Genomic DNA, 20,319 nt, shown 5'->3' on the forward strand with positions numbered 1-20,319 from the left:
AGGCAGTTGATCCTGCTTCACTGTGTCAGTTAAACTGCCACTGTGCTGGTTTGTTTCAGACCCTTCATCCTGCTTTTGTATACAGTACATATTTTAGGTAGAACTCCCCGTTTTCTGTTGTCCCATTTTTTGTTTTTAATAAATTCACAATTTGAAATAAAATGATCTGCTTTCCCAACACCAAAACAAGTTTTTTAATTTATTTGTTCATTATATGGGGTTCTGTCTCCCTTCTCTTCAAAGCTTTTACCCTTCTGTTGCTACTGCTCTGAGGGTCTCTCTCTAAAATGGCTTCCAACTGTCAGTTGATCTTTGAGGCACTCTTTGGGTTCTGTCTTTCTCTCATCCCAAGCTTTCCTTCCAATTTTTTTCTCAGAATAATTTGAGTTTCTTACTTCTTTTATATTTTCAGCTGTTTTTGATTCATTCCCCTCAGGATCTGAATCCGTATTATTATAGTTTTGGATTTTTAATTCGAATTGTTTCATTTTTAATTGGCGTTGCCTCTCTTTTCCCCTCATTTCCATCTGTCTGGCTTCAGCCCTTTCTCTTGCCTCCAGCTGTCTCTTCTGCTTCAACTCTAATTTTCCTTTCTAATTGTTTTAACCAGAATTCATATTCTTTCTCTATTTTCCTTTTTTGAAACTCCAGTGAGTTTTCTCCCCCTGAGGCACCCTCCTGTTCCCTTGGGCTCTCATATTCCTGGCCCTCTTGATCTGAAATTTCCCCTTCCTGAGGTAAAATCTGACTCTCAGCAAGTTCCATAACTGACTTCTTCCCTCTTTTGGAAGTCATACTTAACCGTTTATATTTTTATTAAGTTGGCAGGCTACTTTCTCACCAATTCCAATATACAAGCCCCAATTTAAAATGACCTCTTTTTTTCTGTGTTAGAGATTTAAACTATGTAGCTTTCTTTTGGCAGCTTAAGATTGCTACGTTGTATCTTTGGGCTTCAACCTTGCTGTTCCTTGTGTCTGTTATTTTGTATCTCTTGGTCTACAGACACCCAGATTTTCCAAGCAATACAGTGGTGCCTCGCTTAACGAGTGCACCGCAGAACAACGAAATCGCATAGCGATGAGGTATTCGCGATCGCAAATGCGATCGCATACTGATGGCCCCTATGGGCAAAATTCACTTTGCGATGATCGGTAAGCGTTTCGCTTACCGATCTTCGCAAAGCGATGCCCACAGATCAGGTGTTTGGCGGCTCCAAAATGGCTGCCGGAAGCCCCAAAATGGCCACGTGCTGCGTTTTCGCGCCCTGCCCTCGCTTACTGAGGGCGCGAAAATGGCTGCTGGACCCTGGAAACATCGCTGACCGGTGAGTTTTTTGCCCATTTGAAATGCATTAAACGATGTTTCATGTGTTCCAGTGGGCTTCCCCGTTCTGTACAGCGATGTTTTCACATAGCGAGGGTTAATCTGGAATGGATTAACCTAGCTATGCGAGGCACCACTGTATTTCTTTTCTGATAAGTCTTTCCCAATTCTACCTCAGCTATTTATCTGGACTTAGGCATCCACTTTATTTCCCTTTATGCTCCCTCTCCTCAGAGCTTTGGGATCTTAAAGCTAGATCCTTTCTTGTCCTTTCTCCCTCAGCTTGAGGTGAACTCTTTAGAAATCTCCTCAGAGTCTTTTACTTGTTTTTCTTATTAATAAGTTCTAGTGATCTGGAGTCCCTTCCAAGCTATCCCTTCAGATCTAGGGCCTACCCCTTCACTTTGACTATTCACTATTCAAACAAGTCTCCTAGACTCAGAGATTTTCTCTAGGCTTTCTGGTATTCCTTCCCTTTGAATCTCAGACTCAGAAAACTTCTCTTTATTTTTGGCTTACTGGATTTCTTTTTCATTCATGGCCAGCTTAATAAATTTCACTTTATTCTGGCTCACTGGATTTTCATTCGAATCCCAACCTAATAAATCTCACTTTATTTGGGCTCACTGGATTTCATTTGAATCCCAACCACTGCTCACCACTTGTCACACACACCCAGTTCCCCTTTTTGTTCTTCCACACAACCCAGGTTCACTTTCGGGTATGACATTTAATTTTCAACCCTTTTCCACTGTGACCAGAGGAGTTATTCCTCACTATATCAAATATGACTATTAAATCAGTGTTATTCAATAAAACAATGTTTATTTAAGTGTTCATAAGTAAATCATATAAAGTTAATCATGGATGGTTTATTTTATTCATTCAATCTGTTGTGCTTTGGTAACATTTATATTTGTTTATGTATAATCATGTTAGTCAAAGTATTTATTCATTTCATATCTTGTTCTCTATCTCTCTATTCTTCTCTATCACAAGACTGGTCCTAACTACCTTAACTGATATCACTAACTGAAGTTCCTAACTCTGACTCAGATCCCTAACTCATCCCTAACTCAAACTCTAACTGATCTTTAACTGTTTTCCAATCTTCTTATATTTCCTTAGTTCCGCCTCTTCTGTACAACCATTGGCTCCTGAATCATGATTCCATTGTGATGGACAGTGATTCCTGACCTGTCCGTCACAGGGAAATGTAGGGTTGGAAGCTTCCCCATATTTATCCATTTCCACACCTTCTAGGTTTCACTCAGCCTAGGGTTCAAAGGCTGGTGAAACTGGGAACTTATATTGACCCCTTCCCCTAGTGGAGTAGCACCTTTAAGGAGGGGCATTCCTGATGTGCTGGCAGCAGTGGAATCATTTTTGCCCTCAGTCTTCTTGTGTTTTAGTGTTTCTGTGAAGTTTTTAGAACTTGCCAGTTTGCATCTGAGTTGCACATGGAGAGGCTGCAACTGTATTTTAGAAGGGTGCTGTTCTTAAGGTTAATGAGCATAGTGGAAACTGGCCCCGTTTGTTATTTTGCTTAGCCAGACAGGTCAACAAAGATGATTAGGAATGAAGAGGACATTCCTGACATCCCCAGTCATGCAACTGCGAGTCCCCCCCCCACCTATGGTGTCAAATGATTTTATCATTTGATTTTGAAGGCGACTATCAGGCCATCAACTCCCATCCCCTGCTTAATGCTATCATATCCAAAAAGGAGAGAGGGGCCCAAATTAATTCTGACTCTGCCAACATAATACATAACCTCTTCATACTCCCTTCGTTGGCTGGGCCACTCACACTTTGTCATGCACCACCAGGGTCATTTCTCCCTGTTGGTGCTCCAGTCTGGGAAGTGGCTCAGCCCCTCCCTGCCTCCTCTGGCAGCTGACCACTTTGATGAAGCAAGACAAGGATTCTCCCCATTGAGCTAATGATTGGTTGACTGCAGGAGGAGGCAGGGAAGGGCCAGCTGAGCTCCATTCTAGATTGGCACACCACTGGAGAAGGACTCCAGCAGTGCATGACAAGAAGTGACTAGCCCAGCTGGCCTATGAGGTGTTTATGGGAATTTATGTGCTGCACATGCAATTCTGTGCCCATGAATTTTGTTGATGTTGCCCACATTAATTTCGATTTTTACAAAAGAGCTATAATTTATTGACTCATTTATCTATTGCCCATCTGGAAGCCAGAGCTACTCTGGGTGGCTTACAACAGTGATAAACATCAAATAACAAAATAAAATAACATCAGGGTTAAAATGCAAACGAAAAATAAAGTGAAGGACGAGTGAAAAATAGATCAAATTTATATAAATAACAGCATAAAATATGGCAGTATATAGATTAGTGCATTACCGAAGATACTGTTGCATCGGTAGTTGATTTCTCTAGGAAAACTGGTCTGAACATCCAGGTCTTTAATAACTTTTTAAAGGGGCCTAGTGAGGGAGCCAGGCAAACTTCGGGCAGCAGGGTCTTCCAGAATTGTGGAAGGCCCGATTAATGGTGAAAGGGGACTGGCCCAGGTGGGCTTATTCGGTTCCCATGATTTTCTGAATGTTAATGACATTACTGCTGTCAAGTGGAGGGGGGGACCACGTTGAACATCCTGTGATGTTCTAAGAAGAACATCTAGCCAGAGGTTTTCGCTCATCCCCTGAAATTCCAATCCCTGTGACAGTACATAAGACCGGCAGAAATCAGGATCAGGTGAGGTAAAAAATAATGAGACATAACTTAACAAAGGAAAACAAATAACAAACCATAGAGAACGGACCAATACAAAGTATCAGTTGTCCACCATGTTGAAAAAAGAAAGAAAGAAAAAACATATCTCTCCCCTCAGGCTTCTTTTCTCAAAGAACCCAACAGATTATAACTTGATAGCTGTTAAGGTCTGAACTCATCCAAACAAGTAAGGTGTTTATTTTATGTTGCACTCCTCTTTCATCTCTTTTTTTCTCCATCAGGTGATGAACAGGACAACAGGAATTCTGTGGAGCCAGTTGTTCCTTCAGTGAAGAAACACACCAAGTGTGAAGCACCAAAAATGGCCCATTTAAAGGTAGGAAAAGGGAAGATGAGAAGCCAGGGGGAAAAAAGAGAGATGAAGAAATCTGCAGCTTCTCCTGCTATTGATGTTGATGCACTTCTGATCACCTGAATAAAATCAACAGGAAAAAAGAAGAAGAAAAGATTCCCTGGCCAGATAAGCATTTAAGGGAACCTCAGATGACAGTATATTTGACACAGTTTATCCAGACGAGAAACGAAGTCAATACATAGAATAAGGAAAAAGCATCACAATGCACAGTGATTTTACTTCACGTGAAAATCCTCTGACAGGTGAGAGACAGTACAAATGCCAACACTGTGGAAAGAACTTCAGTCAGAGCAGTCACCTCAGTTCACATCAAAGAATTCACACTGGAGAGAAACCATATAATTGCATAGAATGTGGAAAGAAATTCAGTCACAGCAGTTCCCTGAGATCTCATCAAAGAACTCACACTGGGGAGAAACCATATAAATGCATGGAATGTGAAAAGAGCTTCAGTCAGAGCAGTCACCTTAGTTCACATCAACGAACTCACACAGGTGAGAAACCTTATAAATGCATGGAATGTGGAAAGTGCTTCAGTCACAGCAAGAGCCTCAGTTCCCATCAAAGAACTCATACTGGAGAGACACCATATAAATGCATGGAATGTGGAAAGAGCTTTAGTCACAGTGAGAGCCTCAGTTCCCATCAAAGAACTCACACTGGGGAGAAACCATATAAATGCATGGAATGTGGGAAGAGCTTCAGTCACAGCAAGAGTCTCAGTTCCCATCAAAGAACTCACACTGGGGAGAAACCATATAAGTGCATGGAATGTGGAAAGAGCTTCAGCCAGAAGGAAAACCTGCATTCACATCAGAGAAGTCACACTGGCGAGAAACCATATAAGTGCATGGAATGTGGAAAGAGCTTCAGTCAGAGCTGTCACCTTAGTTCCCATCAACGAACTCACACAGGTGAGAAACCATATAAATGCATGGAATGTGGGAAGAGCTTCAGTCACAGCAAGAGTCTCAGTTCCCATCAAAGAACTCACACTGGGGAGAAACCATATAAATGCATGGAATGTGGAAAGAGCTTCAGTCACAGCGAGAGCCTCAGTTCCCATCAAAGAACTCACACTGGGGAGAAACCATATAAATGCATGGAATGTGGGAAGAGCTTCAGTCACAGCAAGAGTCTCAGTTCACATCAAAGTAATCACACAGGGGAGAAACCATATGAATGCATGGAATGTGGAAAGAGCTTCAGCCGGAAGAACAACCTGCATTCACATCAGAGAAGTCACACTGGGGAGAAACCATATAAATGCATGGATTGTGGAAGGAGCTTCAGTCAGAACAGTTCCCTGAGTTCTCATCAAAGAACTCACACTGGGGAGAAACCATATAAATGCATGGAATGTGGAAGGAGCTTCAGTCTCAGCAAGAGTCTCAGTTCCCATCAAAGAACTCACACTGGGGAGAAACCATATAAATGCATGGAATGTGGAAACAGCTTCAGCCGGAAGGATAGCATGCATTCACATCAGAGAACTCACACAGGAGAGAAACCATATAAATGCATGGAATGTGGAAAGAGCTTCAGTCAGAGCATTTCCCTGAAATCTCATCAAAGAATTCACACTGGGCAGAAACCATATAAATGCATGGAATGTGGAAAGAACTTTTGTCAGAGCAGTAGCCTCAGTTCCCATCAAAGAACTCATACTGGGGAGAAACCATATAAATGTGTGGAATGTGGAAAGAGCTTCACTGAGAGGAGTTCACTGAGATCTCATCAAAGAACTCACACGGGGGAGAAACCATATAAATGCATGGAATGTGGAAAGAGCTTCAGTCACGGCAAGAGTCTCAGTTCCCATCAAAGAACTCACACTGGGGAGAAACCGTATAAATCCAAGAAATGTGGAAAGATCTCAGTGTGGCATTCACCCTTATGGCACCTGCATGTCTTGCCCTCACAAAGCCTCACGTCGCGTTTTCCTCTCACAGTGGATTACCTCAGTCCACAATATAAATAATGTTTCTCTGAATACTTGTCTTGTGCATACAAACAGAAATTATTCATTGAAGTGAAGATTTAATAATAACAGAAGTTCTTCAGATAAACATTGTACACAAGCAAATCATTAACAGTTTTCTCCATACATACTTTTCTCTTGCAATATCATTACCACCTTCTCTAGCTATTTTCTTAACCAGCCTTATCACTCAGTGTCTGTTCCTTCTTTCTCTGACTAACCAGCCCTTATATCTATCTGGATTTCAACCCAATCTCTGTCTGATCTACCTTCTCCTGCCAAACCTCATGTATCTGCAGACTCTGCCTTTCTATTTCAGGCCTTTGCTTTTTCTTCTATTCCCTCAGATCCGCTCTGACCCCTGGCTTCTGCTTTTTCCACAAGCGCTCCCTAAACTCTCAGAGCCTTGAATCTTAAACTAGCCCACTGGGTCTTCAAATCTTGAGGTAAATACACAGGAATTTTCTCTCATAGTCATTCCCTATCTTAGACCCCTCCCCCAGATCTGAGTTCAGAAGCCCCCACCACTAAGCTTTTCCCAAAAGCTCTAGTGAGTAACCAAACTTCTTTACCACAGACCTCTATCTAAAAGGTACCCTTGACTCAAGAAAATTCTCTTTAAACTCAGGGCTTTCTGGATTTGATGGTTATTGTGGGTTTGTCAGTCTCTTTGGCCATGTTCTGAAGGTTTTTCTTCCTGATGTTTTGCTAGTTTCTGTGGCCGGCATTTTCAGAAGACGAGTAGGAACTCAGTCCATGCTCTGTTGTTGTTTGTTGGATAGTTGAGTATTTATAGCTGTGGGAACAGCTTTTGTCCTTTTCAGAAGACAGGGTGATGATGGTGATCAGCATGTTTTTGTTGTGGATGTATTGTTGTGATAAGTGGGAGAGATTATTTTATTTATTTATTTATTTATTTATTGTATTTATACCCCGCCTATCTAGTCATCTGTTACTGTGATTGATGGGTGTCTTTAGCAGGTCTGTTGTGCAATGATCCCTGGTCCTTGTGGCTGGGTAGAGTTCGTTGACATTTTGCAGACTGTATTTTCCAGTGCTGGGAGCCAGACCTTATTAAGTTTTAGACTTTCCTCTTTTTTGTTGACGCTCTGTTGGTGTTTATGGATTTCAATGGCTTCCCTGTGCAGTCTAACATAATGCTTGCTGGTGTTGTCTAGTACTTCAGTATTTTGAAATAGAATTTCATGTCCAGCTTGTTTTAGGGCATGTTCAACTACTGCTAATTTTTCTGGTTGTTTTAGTCTCCAGTCTTCTGAAGATGCCGGCCACAGAGACTGGCGAAACATCAGGAAGAACAACCTTCAGAACACGGCCAAAGAGCCCGAAAAACCCACAACAACCATCAGATCCCAGCCATGAAAAGCCTTTGAGAATACATTTTCTGGATTTCTTTGTATCCCACCGCTGGACACCAACTGTGGTGTTCACTCCTCGTGGCCCCTGCCTGATTCCCCAAACACAGAGCACACGAAGGCAAACCAATACTCCTTTTCACTCGCTGCCACCAGTTGATCACTAAATCAACAGACTTTACTTATGGAAGGATGAAGATGAAGGTCCAAACTTCACTATCTTTTAAATAAAACTGATTTATTGATTACAGATACAGCATAATGGGCGCCCCATTTAATGACAAATCCACATAGTGATGTTTTTTTGCGATCGTTTTTCTGATCGCATTGCGATGTTTTATATGGTAAAGCATCACTGCGATGATCGGTAAGCTGTTTTGCTTACCAGTTTTCACATAGCGATGTTTTTGGAACAGCAGATCTGCGGTTCCAAAATGGCCGTCGGGTAAAGAAATGGCCACCCGCAGTGTTTTTGCGCCCATTCCTCACTTACCGTGCAGCGAAAATGGCGGCCGTATGGAGGATTTTCACACAACGGTGAGTTTTTTGCCCATAGGAACGCATTAAACGTGTTTTAATGCATTCCTATGGGCTTTTCGGTTCCACATAGCGACGAATTGTATAGTGACGATTTTTCCGGAATGGATTATCATCGCTATGCAGGGCACCACTGTATTTGATAATTAATCATAAGTAACTTCTACAGGTTTATTTATCTTATTTGTTATAATAGTTCTTATTCATTCTTTTCACTAATCACACCTCAGATCTCCCTAATACCACAGTCTATCTCACTCTCTACTCTCTTCTCCCTCTTGACTCTCACTGACTGACTGACTCCCTCTCTCGGCTCCACCTTTCAGCAACATCACCCTGCAACATGTTTACATCAAAGGACACACTCTGATGAGAAACTGTATTAATGCATGGAATTTGTAAAAGGTCATTTTTAATTAGTCTTATTAATCAAGAAATGATTTAGAGCAGGCAGGTGGAACTTCTAATTTATCCTAGAATGCAACATTTTATCTTCAGAGTAAGAAGATAAGAGACTATTTCAGCAGTTAACTACAGAAATTAACTGCAATGTTGAAAAATAACCACAAATCAACCCCAGATCTAAAAATGGACTAGTTAAAATGTGTAGTGACTTAGATTGGAAAGTCCAGTGTTGGAATGGATGATGAGGAAGTGAAAGACAACAGGGGTGACCAGAGTTGAATAGGCCACTTTTTGGTACAAATAGTGACTTTGGCCAGATTGGCCTTGATGGGAATTGTGTCAGCCATGATCTTTGTCTCCGGTAAATAGCCCATATTGCAGAACAGCTCTGAGGTGGTTCTTGGATTATTTGAGATTAATTGGTTGTGACCTTCGTTGAAGTTTTGAAGGTTTGGCCACTTCTATCAACAGTAGCATGTTAGAATCTAGGCATCCGGGCAAGACAATTGGAAATACCCTTTGCAATCTGTGCCCATGTAGTCAAGGGATCCTTACTTGGAGAGACCTCATTTCCAGAAGTCTCCTCTCTACCCTGGATCCAGAAGATCCAGCACAGGCTGCAACCCTCTGCCATGATCTGCTTTTCCACTGACCAAGATGACCCCTGAAAGTAAAAAGAAAGCAGGAATAAAAAATGGCATTCAATATTTTTAATGGTTTAATTCCATGGAAAGGGTAGCATTAAAAGCACAGACATAAAAAATTTCAATCGGGCACAGAGTACGTTGATTGCACACAGACAGGTTTGTGACAGTAATAGTGGGCATAGCACATTTCTTGAGGCAAGACAAGATAAGGATACCCCCTTTCCCCATTGAGGCAACTCAATTAATTAATTAAACTGCTCAGAGTAGACCCGTTCTAGATGGGCAGTGTATAAATCAAATAAATAATCAAATACAGGATGGTAGCTGAAAAGTTAGGTCTATGATTAATTTATTTGCTGAGGCTGCTTTGTTAAAAATAGAGGACCTGTCTAAGGCTAAGTATCATATTAAAGCTCATTTTGAAGACAATGGGGAAGTAAAGAAACTGGAATAAATCATAAATTATGTTTACTTGTAATGATGAGGACAAATCACCGATAAGTGAACATTTTTCAAAGGAAGGTAATAAAAAATATTGATCCTTTAGAAGAATTTAAAAATTAACAAGAGTTAGCAAAAGAAAAAAAATAAAAATTAATATAAAAATGAATTAAAGGATTATAGGAACATTGAGTTATCTGGGTTTGGTCAAATTGCACTAATAAAATGAAAATCTTGGTGTGATCATTTTAACTTACATTCCATCTTGCCTTCAGTTTCCCAACATCAGGGTCTTTTCCACCTCAATAGATGAACAATTACTTCTATTGTTGTGGGAGCTACATGACAATACCTACCTCCAGGTTAGGCTCAATAGGAAAGGAAATTTAACAGAACCGATTAACACCTATAGAGGAGTAAGTTACGGCTGCTTACTGCCCCCCTCTCTGTTTAATTTATACATAAGTGACATAGGAGAATACCTGCTCTCTCCTAGTCCCCACCCTCCAAAATTACATCAAAGGCATATTTCTATCCTTCTTCATGTGGACGATGCCGTGATTTTAGCGAGAACTCCAATTGGCCTAAACAGAGCCCTTAAGAAATTTGCAAACTTCTGCAAAATGAAGGAATTAGAAATAAATTATCCAAAGACAACAATTATGCCCTTTGGTAGAAGACAAAAAAACATGGTCTTGGACTATAAATGGGAAATCTCTAGGTATGGCCCTGCAATCCACTGGGGACAGAAAAGCTCATATACAATATGCAGCTACCCAAGGGGGAAAAACAGTGAATGCCATCTTAAGTTTCTACCATTCCAAAGGGGGTCAATATATTCCAGCAGCCCAAAAACCTTTGGGCATAGGTGGTCAGCCAGATGCTCTACGGCACCTTTATAGGGCCTTCATCTACAGTTGTGTTCAAAATTATTCAGCCCCCAATGCTGTAAAGGGGTTTAGGGACTATAGTGTACATTTGGAATTGTATTCAGAATGAAATCCTACAAGGACATTTTAAAGAACCAAATGCAACTAAAATAACATCAGTTGTTTATGTAATACAGTAGTAAATGTTTCTTTTGTGGTTTCTTCATTGCCACAATTATTCAACCCCTTAAAGACTACCACTCTGAAGAAGAGAGGTTCATTCAGGTGTTTTCGAACAGGTATTGAAAACACCTGTGGATGTCACCGAGCACCAATCAAGCATAATAAGCACCAATTAGGCAGCTTTAAAAGGACTGTGATACTCAGCTCCTTCTAGACATTTACTGGTGTGGTTACAAACATGGTGAAGTCAAGAGAATGGTCCAGGAAGACGAGAGAAGAGGTGATTTGTCTTCACAGGAAGGGCAATGGCTATAAGAAGATTGCAAAGAAGTTAAACATACCAAGAGACACCATAGGAAGCATCATTAGCAAATTCAAGGCAAAGGGCACTGTTGAAATGCTACCTGGTCGTGGAAGAAAGAAGATGCTGACTTCGACTGCTGTGCGCTACCTGAAGCGTAGAGTGGTGAAAAGTCCCCGTGTGACTGCTGAGGAACTGAAAAAAGATTTGTCAGATGTGGGTATAGAAGTTTCAGCTCAGACAATAAGGCGCACACTGCGTAATGAAGGTCTCCATGCCAGAACCCCCAGGCGCACCCCCTTGCTGTCTCCCAAGAATAAGAAGAGTCGACTGCAGTATGCCAAAAGTCATGTGGGCAAACCACAAAAGTTGTGGGATAGTGTTCTGTGGACTGATGAAACAAAATTAGAACTGTTTGGGCCCATGGATCAACGCTGTTTGGAGGAGGAAGAACAAGGCATATGACGAAAAGAACACCTTGCCTACTGTGAAGCATGGCGGAGGGTCAATAATGCTTTGGGGCTGTTTTGCTTCTGCAGGTACAGGGAAGCTTCAGCGTGTACAAGGTACCATGAATTCTCTTCAGTACCAGGAGATATTGGATGAAAATGTGATGCAGTCCGTCACACACCTGAGGCTTGGGAGACGTTGGACCTTTCAACAGGACAATGATCCCAAGCATACCTCCAAGTCCACTAGAGCATGGTTGCAGAGGAAAGGCTGGAACATTTTGGAGTGGCCATCGCAATCACCAGACTTAAATCCGATTGAGAACCTCTGGTGGGACTTAAAGAAAGCAGTTGCAGTGCACAAGCCTAAGAATTTGACTGAACTGTAGGCTTTTGCCTATGAAGAATGGGCGAAGATACCCGTAGATCGCTGCAAGACACTTGTGTCAAGCTATGCTTCACATTTAAAAGCTGTTATAACTGTAAAAGGATGTTGTACTAAGTACTAAGATTGAATGTCACTTGGGGGTTGAATAAAAACTAATAATGATGTGAGCACAGAAAAGACATTTGTGGTTATTTCATTATAAACTTAAGGTTATATTTCTCTGACCTACAAGTGCCTCTTTCATGTAAATGTAAGCAAGATGACTGAATGATCAAAATCAATGTCAAAATGGCCAAAACATTCAATTTCAGTGGGGGCTGAATAATTTTGAACACAACTGTAGCTGCTTTGATCTGATAGAGCGGGTTCTGATTAAATTCATTAGAGCAATTCTTGAAGTTCCAAGATACGTAACAAATGCACAAATTCATTTAGAGACAGGCTCACTAACAATGGTAGTCAAAATTACACAAGCCTTCCTTCAGTACTGGTTTAAAATAAATTTTCAATTACATGGATTAACCCATCTACTTCTAGAGGACAATTTTCAATTGAAATGGTTGAAAGCAGTCCTAAACAAATTGCAAGTTATGGGCTTCTCTTCACAAGCAATATTATGCAATGGGACGAAGCGAAATCAGCCCTTAAACAGAGAATAATGGACATGGAAAGACAGGTAGAACTTAGTAGATTTAGAGTGATAGACATGCACAAATATTGCTTGCTCCCCATGGCCTATGTATCACAGCTCGAGACATATAAGTTTAGGAAAGCCTTTACTCTGGCTGGATGTGAGGCCTTTCCCTCAGCGGTGTTGGAAGGCAGATTTAAGAAGATCCTGAGGGAACAGAGACTCTGCCCTTGTGGATCTGGTGAGATAGAACCTATTGAGCATATGATGCTCAGATGTAACAGGCATAATAAGATTGGAGGAAAATATATTACACCTCTCTTAAAAGACATCACAAGCCAACCAGACTCGGACTACTGTAACCAATTGTTAATTGATCAAAATCGGACTACTACAGAACTGGTAGCAAAATTTTGGGCGGCATGCCATAGTAGCCAGAATAGATAGCCCAGCCTTTAGACATTGGTCTTTTATTGTTATATTTGTAGTTTTATTCCTTTTTGTTTATTTGATTTGGCTTTTTGCAATATATGTCAGTACTTTTGAAGCTCTGCATTCAATTTTGTTTTCTGTACAGCTTGATGCTGTAACAATAAAGTATGTGTGTATGACCACCCTCGACAATCCAACTGTGATGTTAATACAGTCCCAACTGTATGCCTGGATGATCTCAAAATCCAAACATAAAACGTATACTGGAGGGGGCTCACTCTTTGGAAAGGCAGTTTTCCCCAGTCTCATGAAAGAACCAGACAATCTTAAAACACACATCCACAAACACACAAATCACGCAGTAAGCAAGAGAGCTGCCAGATCTCCAGTTCTAAGATGACAATATCGGAGAGTTCCTTAACCTTCTGCTTTGATGTCACAGAAAACCAAAACATGGAGAAGTTACTATTCTGGTCTCTGCAGATGCCTGAAAGTCACCCTCCCCAGCGGTCTCTGGCTCTAGTTTACAGGAATTTGTTGTTGTTTAGTCATGTCTGACTCTTCATGACCCCATGGAACAGAGTACACCAGGCCCTTCTGTCTTCCACTGCCTCCCCGAGTTGGTTCAAATTCATGTTGATAGCTTCTATGATACGGTCCATTCATCTCATCCTCTGTTGTCCCCTTCTCCTCTTGCCCTCACACTTTCCCAACATCAGCGTATTTTCCAGGGAGTCTTCTCATGAGAAGGCCAAAGTATTGGAGCCTCAGCTTCAGAATCTGTCCTTCCAGTGAGCACTCAGGGTTGATTTCCTTTAGAATTGATAGGTTTGTTCTCCTTGCTGTCCAAGAGCCTCCTCCAGCAGCACAATTCAACAGCATCAATTCTTTGATGGTCAGCTTTCTTTATGGTCCAGCTCTCGCTTCCATACATCACTACAGGAAAAACTATAGCTTTGACTATGTGGACCTTTGTCCACAATGTGATGTCTCTGCTTTTTAAGATGCTGTCTAGGTTTGCCATCCCTTTCCTCCCAAGAAGCAGGTGTCTTTTAATTTCGTGGCTGCTGTCACCATCTGCAGTGATCATTGAGCCCAAGAAGGTAAAAGCTCTCACTGCCTCCATATCTTCCCCTTCTATTTCCCAGGAGGTGATGGGACCAGTGGGCCATGATCTTAGTTTTTTTTATGTTGCGCTTCAGACCATTTTTTGCACTCCTCCTTCAACGTCATTAAGAGGTTCTTTAACTCCTCATCACTTTCTGCCATCAGAGTAGTATCATCTGCATATTGGAGGTTGCTGATATTTTTTCTGGCAATCTTAATTCCAGTTTGGGATTCCTCCCATCCTGCCTTTTACATGATATATTCTGCATATGTTAAATAAGCAGGGGGACAATATACAACCTTGTACTCCTTTCCCAATTTTGAACCAATCAGTTGTTTATACCAATAAACAAGCACAATTCTAAGCAGGTCTACAGAAGGGAAAATTGCTCCCTGTAAAATAGAAAGTTAAAGGGTGAATGTGACATCTCTTCCTTAACCTCCAACACCTCTTCTCCTTCCCCCAGGAAAAGAGAGGAAGGAGAAGAAGGAAAAGGGTGAAGACCAGCCACTTTCAGCCAAATGCCTGCAAGTAAATTGCAAATTGGAGTGAGACGCCTATCCTGCTTTATTCGTGAGCCAGATTTGGGAGATTGCTGACAAAAGGCACATGTCGTGCTTTGAAATGCACCATATGGAAATATTTAATACTCTCTTTAAGCAGTTTTGCATGCAACTCCTTCTGTATGTACAAAGAAGATTCTGAAACCCCTCATCAATCTGCCTGTGTGAAAGATAAAGACTGATTTTGTCTCTCTAGGTGAGAGGCAAGAAAATTCTGATATGACATAACTTGGAATAAAGAACAGCAGGTGTCTTGTGTTTACTCCTGATTTGGGAGGGTGGGGAATAGAAACTCTGTAGGCTTGACAGATTGCAGTTACACAAGCATCATTTAATACCTAAAATAGCCATGATATCAGAGATGACACGTTTTACGCATACTATGTGGTTGTTTGTCACTAGAGGTAGAAAGACTTTTTAATCGATATGATAAACTTTTACTGTGTTAGGCAGTAACTCAGGGGAAATAGACAAAATCAACATTAATGAGGTACAAAATCATGAGAAATAATACATATTAACCAGAGAATGGGGTAAGGAGAATTCAACATTATAAGGAAACAGTAAGTCTCAAAATTTTAGTTAAGTAGTTTGCCACCACCTCAGTGAGGGGAGCACAGCGATCACTCAAGAAGATTGGGTGAAGAGCAGGGAAGTGATGTGAAAAGGGAATTAGCCAGTGATCGAAAAAGAGCTTGCGATGGGAGTGGTGTGCTCGGCATCTAAATAGAATATGGTCTAAGGTGTCGGGCAGCAAATGAGAGAAAAGTCTTTTGTCTTTAGGGATTTTGGAAAAGTGACCAAAATGCATGGCCAACAGGAAGATGTCAAACCAAGCTAGCATGAAATCTCTCTGCCACGCAGGATTAGTCAATAGATTGAAATAATTTAAGGGATATTCTAAAACGGGATAAGATGAAAAATTTGGGAGAACATGTGGGATTAAGGTCACTGAGATGTTCGCACTCCCACTGATATAACTTGGCTTTGATATGAGAGTGAGTGAGAGAGATAATTCCAAATCAAAGAGTGATTCTAGTGCAGTGGTCAGGGAACAGGGGTAAATTATCCCAAATGGGATAAAAATTAAAATCCTGGGGATAATGAGGACGCAACCCTAACCTCCTTCCCTCCTCTTCCTCCTCTGCCCAGAGGGGGGTCCCCGGCTGCCCGATCGCCCCCTTCTCCGGCCCAGCTGCGATGGGCCCCGGCCGGTGGCATACAGCAGCCGAAGCGGTGGCGGGGCCAGCCATGGCGGAGGGTGAGCCCGGAGTGAGTGGCCAGAGCGCCCCAGCCAGGAGGATCCTCTCCTTCCAGTGTCCAGAGAGGTGGATCGTGAAGGAGGGGGGCGGGCACGGCCATGACAGCGGCCCAGGAGGAGCCCATTGGGTGGCAGCAGTGCTCGGCTGGCCATGTGGCTTCCTTTGGTGGCGCCTCCATGCCAGCCAGGCCTGGCAGAACCTCACCCTCCTTGCAGCAGCTGTCGCAGTGCTTTGACGGCAAGGCCCGACACGGCCACCCCGGCAAGCAGCCGCTGGTGCCAGTGCCGGAGCGGGAGGCAGCCCCCTGGCAGGCAAGCCACCTGCTGCTCTTCAAAAGCTGCTCAGGAGCTACCTGCTGGTGGAGAAATGGAGCTGCCCCTGCGGAGCCAAGGACTGAGCCGGAGGCAGCAGCCTGGGTGCAGGTGGCGAGGCTTCGTCAGCGGTGCTCGACTGGCCATGTGTGACCAAGATCCTTGTAAATCAAGGGGGTAATGTCAGCATATATACATTTTTAGGGGGTAAAAGTTTAAAAAGTTCACTGACCCCTGTTCTAGTGGGGTATCAATGGATGACATTTTAGAATAGGAAAGTTTCAAATGGATAAGTTGTATCCATTTGGGGGAGTAAGAATCTCAACAGAAGATAAAGTAATGAATCCGGGGGCCTGGTTAAAAACAAATGAAGCCAATATTTAATGGTGAGACCAAGCCATAGTTGAGGGGAGATGGGTCCCTAATTCAAGTAGGATAGAGGCAAGTCGAGTGGAATTTGGAAGGCCAAGGATTTTCCTAAAGAAAGAAATCGCTAAGCGGTCAAGGTCAGAGTGGGCCGATGCAATCCAAACAGGAACTCCACATAATAGTTGTGAGATAATTTTGGTTTGGAATATATGGAGAGCAGCTGGGATAAATTGATTACCAGTGGAAAAGTGAAACTTGGCAATTGCTTTTACATTCTGAGATGTGGATGAAATGGCAGCTTTTTTGTGAGGGGACCAATTTAGTTTGTAATGTAAGAGGAAAAATATGATCGGTAGTGGATGCACCAGCAAGAAAGCCAATTTGTTCCATTCCAGGGAGATTTTGAGATTGCACCCAATATAGGAGTTTGGTTAATAAGCTTCCGGTTCTGGTCTGAGGGAGGAACAGCGTTTCTATCAAGCTCTGCTCCCTTTTTAATCTTTATTTTTAATACTTACGAAGTATTCAACTGCTCAAGTTGATTCATTAAAAGAACTTTGTTTCCCCGATGGTGGCTGGAACCAAAGAGAGCAAGAAGCACTGAGTCCCCCGGGGGAGTTTATCAGCAACACAATGTTTGGAAAGGACTGAGATTGTTTTGAGGAAAGTTCAAGGTCATACAAGAACTACGCTGCAATATTGTGAGTTATTTAGAAGATACTTAGAAGTCAATTGTTGGGAGTTGCCTGAGCTATTTGATAAGGAGACACCACAGAAGGCAAGGTAATAAAGAAATAAAGAAACCACACTAGGATCTGCACTAGGTTTTGCAGACGGCTCTAACTCTCCTGGTTGCAGCTATGATTCAACAGCATGTACAATCACTATCAATGGTTGTTACTAGAGCCCAGAAAGCTCGTGCTGGAAGTATCAATGCTCCCAGAAGCAAAAGTCAAAGAGCTATACAGTGGGGTGCCGACTTGCAAACGGCCCGAGGTACGAACTTTTCGACTTAAGAGGAAAGACTTGAGAGGAAAATATTTCCTCGACCTGCAAACTTTACTTTGACTTAAGGAAGGGAGGCGGGGAGAGTGCGAAACTTGAACGTTCAGTTAACTGTTGGCTAACTGAAAATTCAAACTGACTTTTCTTCCCCTCCTGTTGATTCAGAGGCTGGCGAGGGATCTTGGGTAGAGGGGACGGTATGGCGGGGAAAAGAGTGCATTGGCCAGCACAGTCCCTGCCACTGATCTGAGCTCCCTGGGAGGAGGAGGAGGAGGGTAGATCAGGTCCGTCGTGGCTGCTTCCCCTCCCTCCATCACTGCATTTTTCCTTGCATGCCCACCTGGAGCGTGGCCATGCCTTGCCTCACTTTCCTCCCCTCCCCGGAGGAGAGCAGACCTACTGTCTGCTCTCTCCCCCTCACCTGCTCCTGCGGTGGCTTTGCCTCTCTGTCCGTCTTCTTCCCCAGGCTTGCTCCCCTCCCACCTCCACTCCCAAGTGCTTTGCCTCTCTGTCTGTCTTCCCCAGGCTTGCTCCCCTCCCCCTCCACTCCCATGTGCTTTGCCTCTCTGCCCGTCTTCTTCCCCAGGCTTGCTCCCCTCCCCCCTCAGCTCCCATGTGCTTTGCCTCTCTGCCCCCTGCCTGTCTTCTTACCCAAGCTGGCTCTCCTGACTCCGCTCCAACAAGCTTTGCCTCTCTGGCCCCTGCCCGTCTTCTTCCCCAGGCTGGCTCCCCTCCCTCAGCTCCCATCTGCTTCGCCTCTCTAGCCCCTGCCTGCCCTCCTCAGAGGTCACAATCCCATTTGGTCGCAGCCATCGTCTCCCCCCGGGCAAGGATTCTGGCTGCCACCGCCGCCACCAAGTGCTGGACTGACCATGCTGAGGCAAGAGACCAGCTCAAAGGTAGAGGTTCTCCTTGGGCATTTTTGTGCTGGAGGAATGGTTGCTGGATTCTGTGCCTTGCTGGGGGGGGGGTTAAGGTTCCCTCCCTCCTTTGCTGCCCTACTTTTTCCCCAAAAGGTGCTTGGCTTGGCTTGTTTGAAAAGTGTTTTTCAATCTGTTCTGTTGTCTGAAAGGTGTTTGGTTTAAAAGGTGTTCCCTCCCTCCCCAAAAGGTGTTTGGCTTTGCTTTGCTTACTGAAAAAGTGCTTTTCAAGGTGAAAAAAATGATTTCAAAAGTGCTTTTAAAACTGTTCCCTGCCTTCCTCCCTCCTTTCCTGAACTTTTCTTGATCTAAGAAAAAAGACAAAAAATATATCCCCCTCTAGTGGTAGAATGCAGAATAGCAGCTTCCCATTAGTTTCTATGGATGAAAAACAGCAGATACGGAAAAAATGGTTTTCAATGCATTCCTATGGGAAATGCAGATTCGATCTATGAACTTTTCAATTTATGAACCGCCTTCCAATACGGATTAAGTTAGTAAGTCGAGACCCCACTGTAGTAGTGTGCCTTTAACCTCCATTAATCAACAGGACTTTTCCAGTTCCACTGGGCAAAGGTTTTCAAGGGAATATGTCTTAAGTACTCCATCTATCTCAAACAATCAAGATTTGAACGTGACCATCAGAGATTCCCAAAGAAATGATGTGGCTGAAGACCCTTCTGGCTACTTGATTGGCAATTGGTCAGTGGACCCACGATTGCAGGGAAGGTCAACAATTTTATCAACGGACCTGCCTGAGAAAAATCCAAATTTATCAAACACCAATCCAAAGAATATATCCATAGACGAACAAATAGACAAATCTTATGGGCTTGATAATGAAGACATCAAAATTATCTACAGTCAATTGTGGGACCAGTGCTTCCTATCTGCAAAATCAACTCAAAGTATCTTCGATAAACTACATGCACTTCATCAAGAAATATTTGATCCGAAAGCAACTCTCCAACTCATAGCCACCCTGATAAAAACGGGGATTTTGACAGCAGCAGCCCCCCCCCCGGATATTTCCTAACCCAGATTCAAACTTCCACCACTCAGGAAGTGAGACTTGTGATGAAATGTATTTTTCTAATTAGAGATGGGTTATGTAGTCATGTTTTAACCATAGAGGAATCCATTTTGAGTCTGACACAGGCTAAGTTCTGGAAAATTACTAGTAGTTATTTTCAGCTTCATGTCGCCAAGCTTATCGCTGCAGCTGGAGAGAAAAACACAGCAGAGTCAAAATATTTCTAACCTGAATTATAAACAATTCTTTGTGGTTGGTGAGAAAGTAGGGCGTACCCTATGTTAATTCCTTCCTTCGTGATTGGTCGAGTATGTCAAGAAGGGGCAGGTTGGAAAATTTACAGGAGGTTGGAAAAAGGGACTCTAGAGAGAGGGAGAGGAGAAGAGAGTTTTGAGTATCCGAAAACATGGCGCTGAATATCTTTGATCCAGACGAAGGGACCTGATTTAACAATATGGACTGCGTAAGAATACAGTTTATTTTCCTTAGTTTATAGTTTAGATTTTGTTGTGTTCAATAGTTAAGTTTTATAGAAGGTGCTGAACGTTATGCTGATGTTTAGAAATGAAATTGTAGAGAAATGTTTTCTTTGTTCACTTAAATAAACTCATGTTGTTTAATAATTGGCCTTTCTAGTCCTTTGAACAGAACAGTTTCCCTATAGATAT

At 42.6% G+C, this 20,319-nt stretch overlaps 1 protein-coding gene across 1 annotated transcript in view; it reads left to right on the forward strand.

The window, feature by feature from the left end:
- The window catches only part of LOC140702916 (uncharacterized), a 93,376-nt gene extending 80,114 nt beyond the window's left edge, over positions 1-13,262 (forward strand). The window contains exon 3 of the mRNA XM_078378906.1: positions 4,310-13,262. Coding sequence (XP_078235032.1) covers positions 4,646-6,424 — 1,779 coding nt within the window. The 5' untranslated portion in view covers positions 4,310-4,645 and the 3' untranslated portion in view covers positions 6,425-13,262. The remainder of the gene's footprint in view (positions 1-4,309) is intronic.
- The last annotated feature ends 7,057 nt before the right edge of the window (positions 13,263-20,319 follow it).

The sequence above is a fragment of the Pogona vitticeps genome, chromosome 7, assembly GCF_051106095.1.
Source record: "Pogona vitticeps strain Pit_001003342236 chromosome 7, PviZW2.1, whole genome shotgun sequence".
In the NCBI taxonomy this organism is placed as follows: domain Eukaryota; kingdom Metazoa; phylum Chordata; class Lepidosauria; order Squamata; family Agamidae; genus Pogona; species Pogona vitticeps.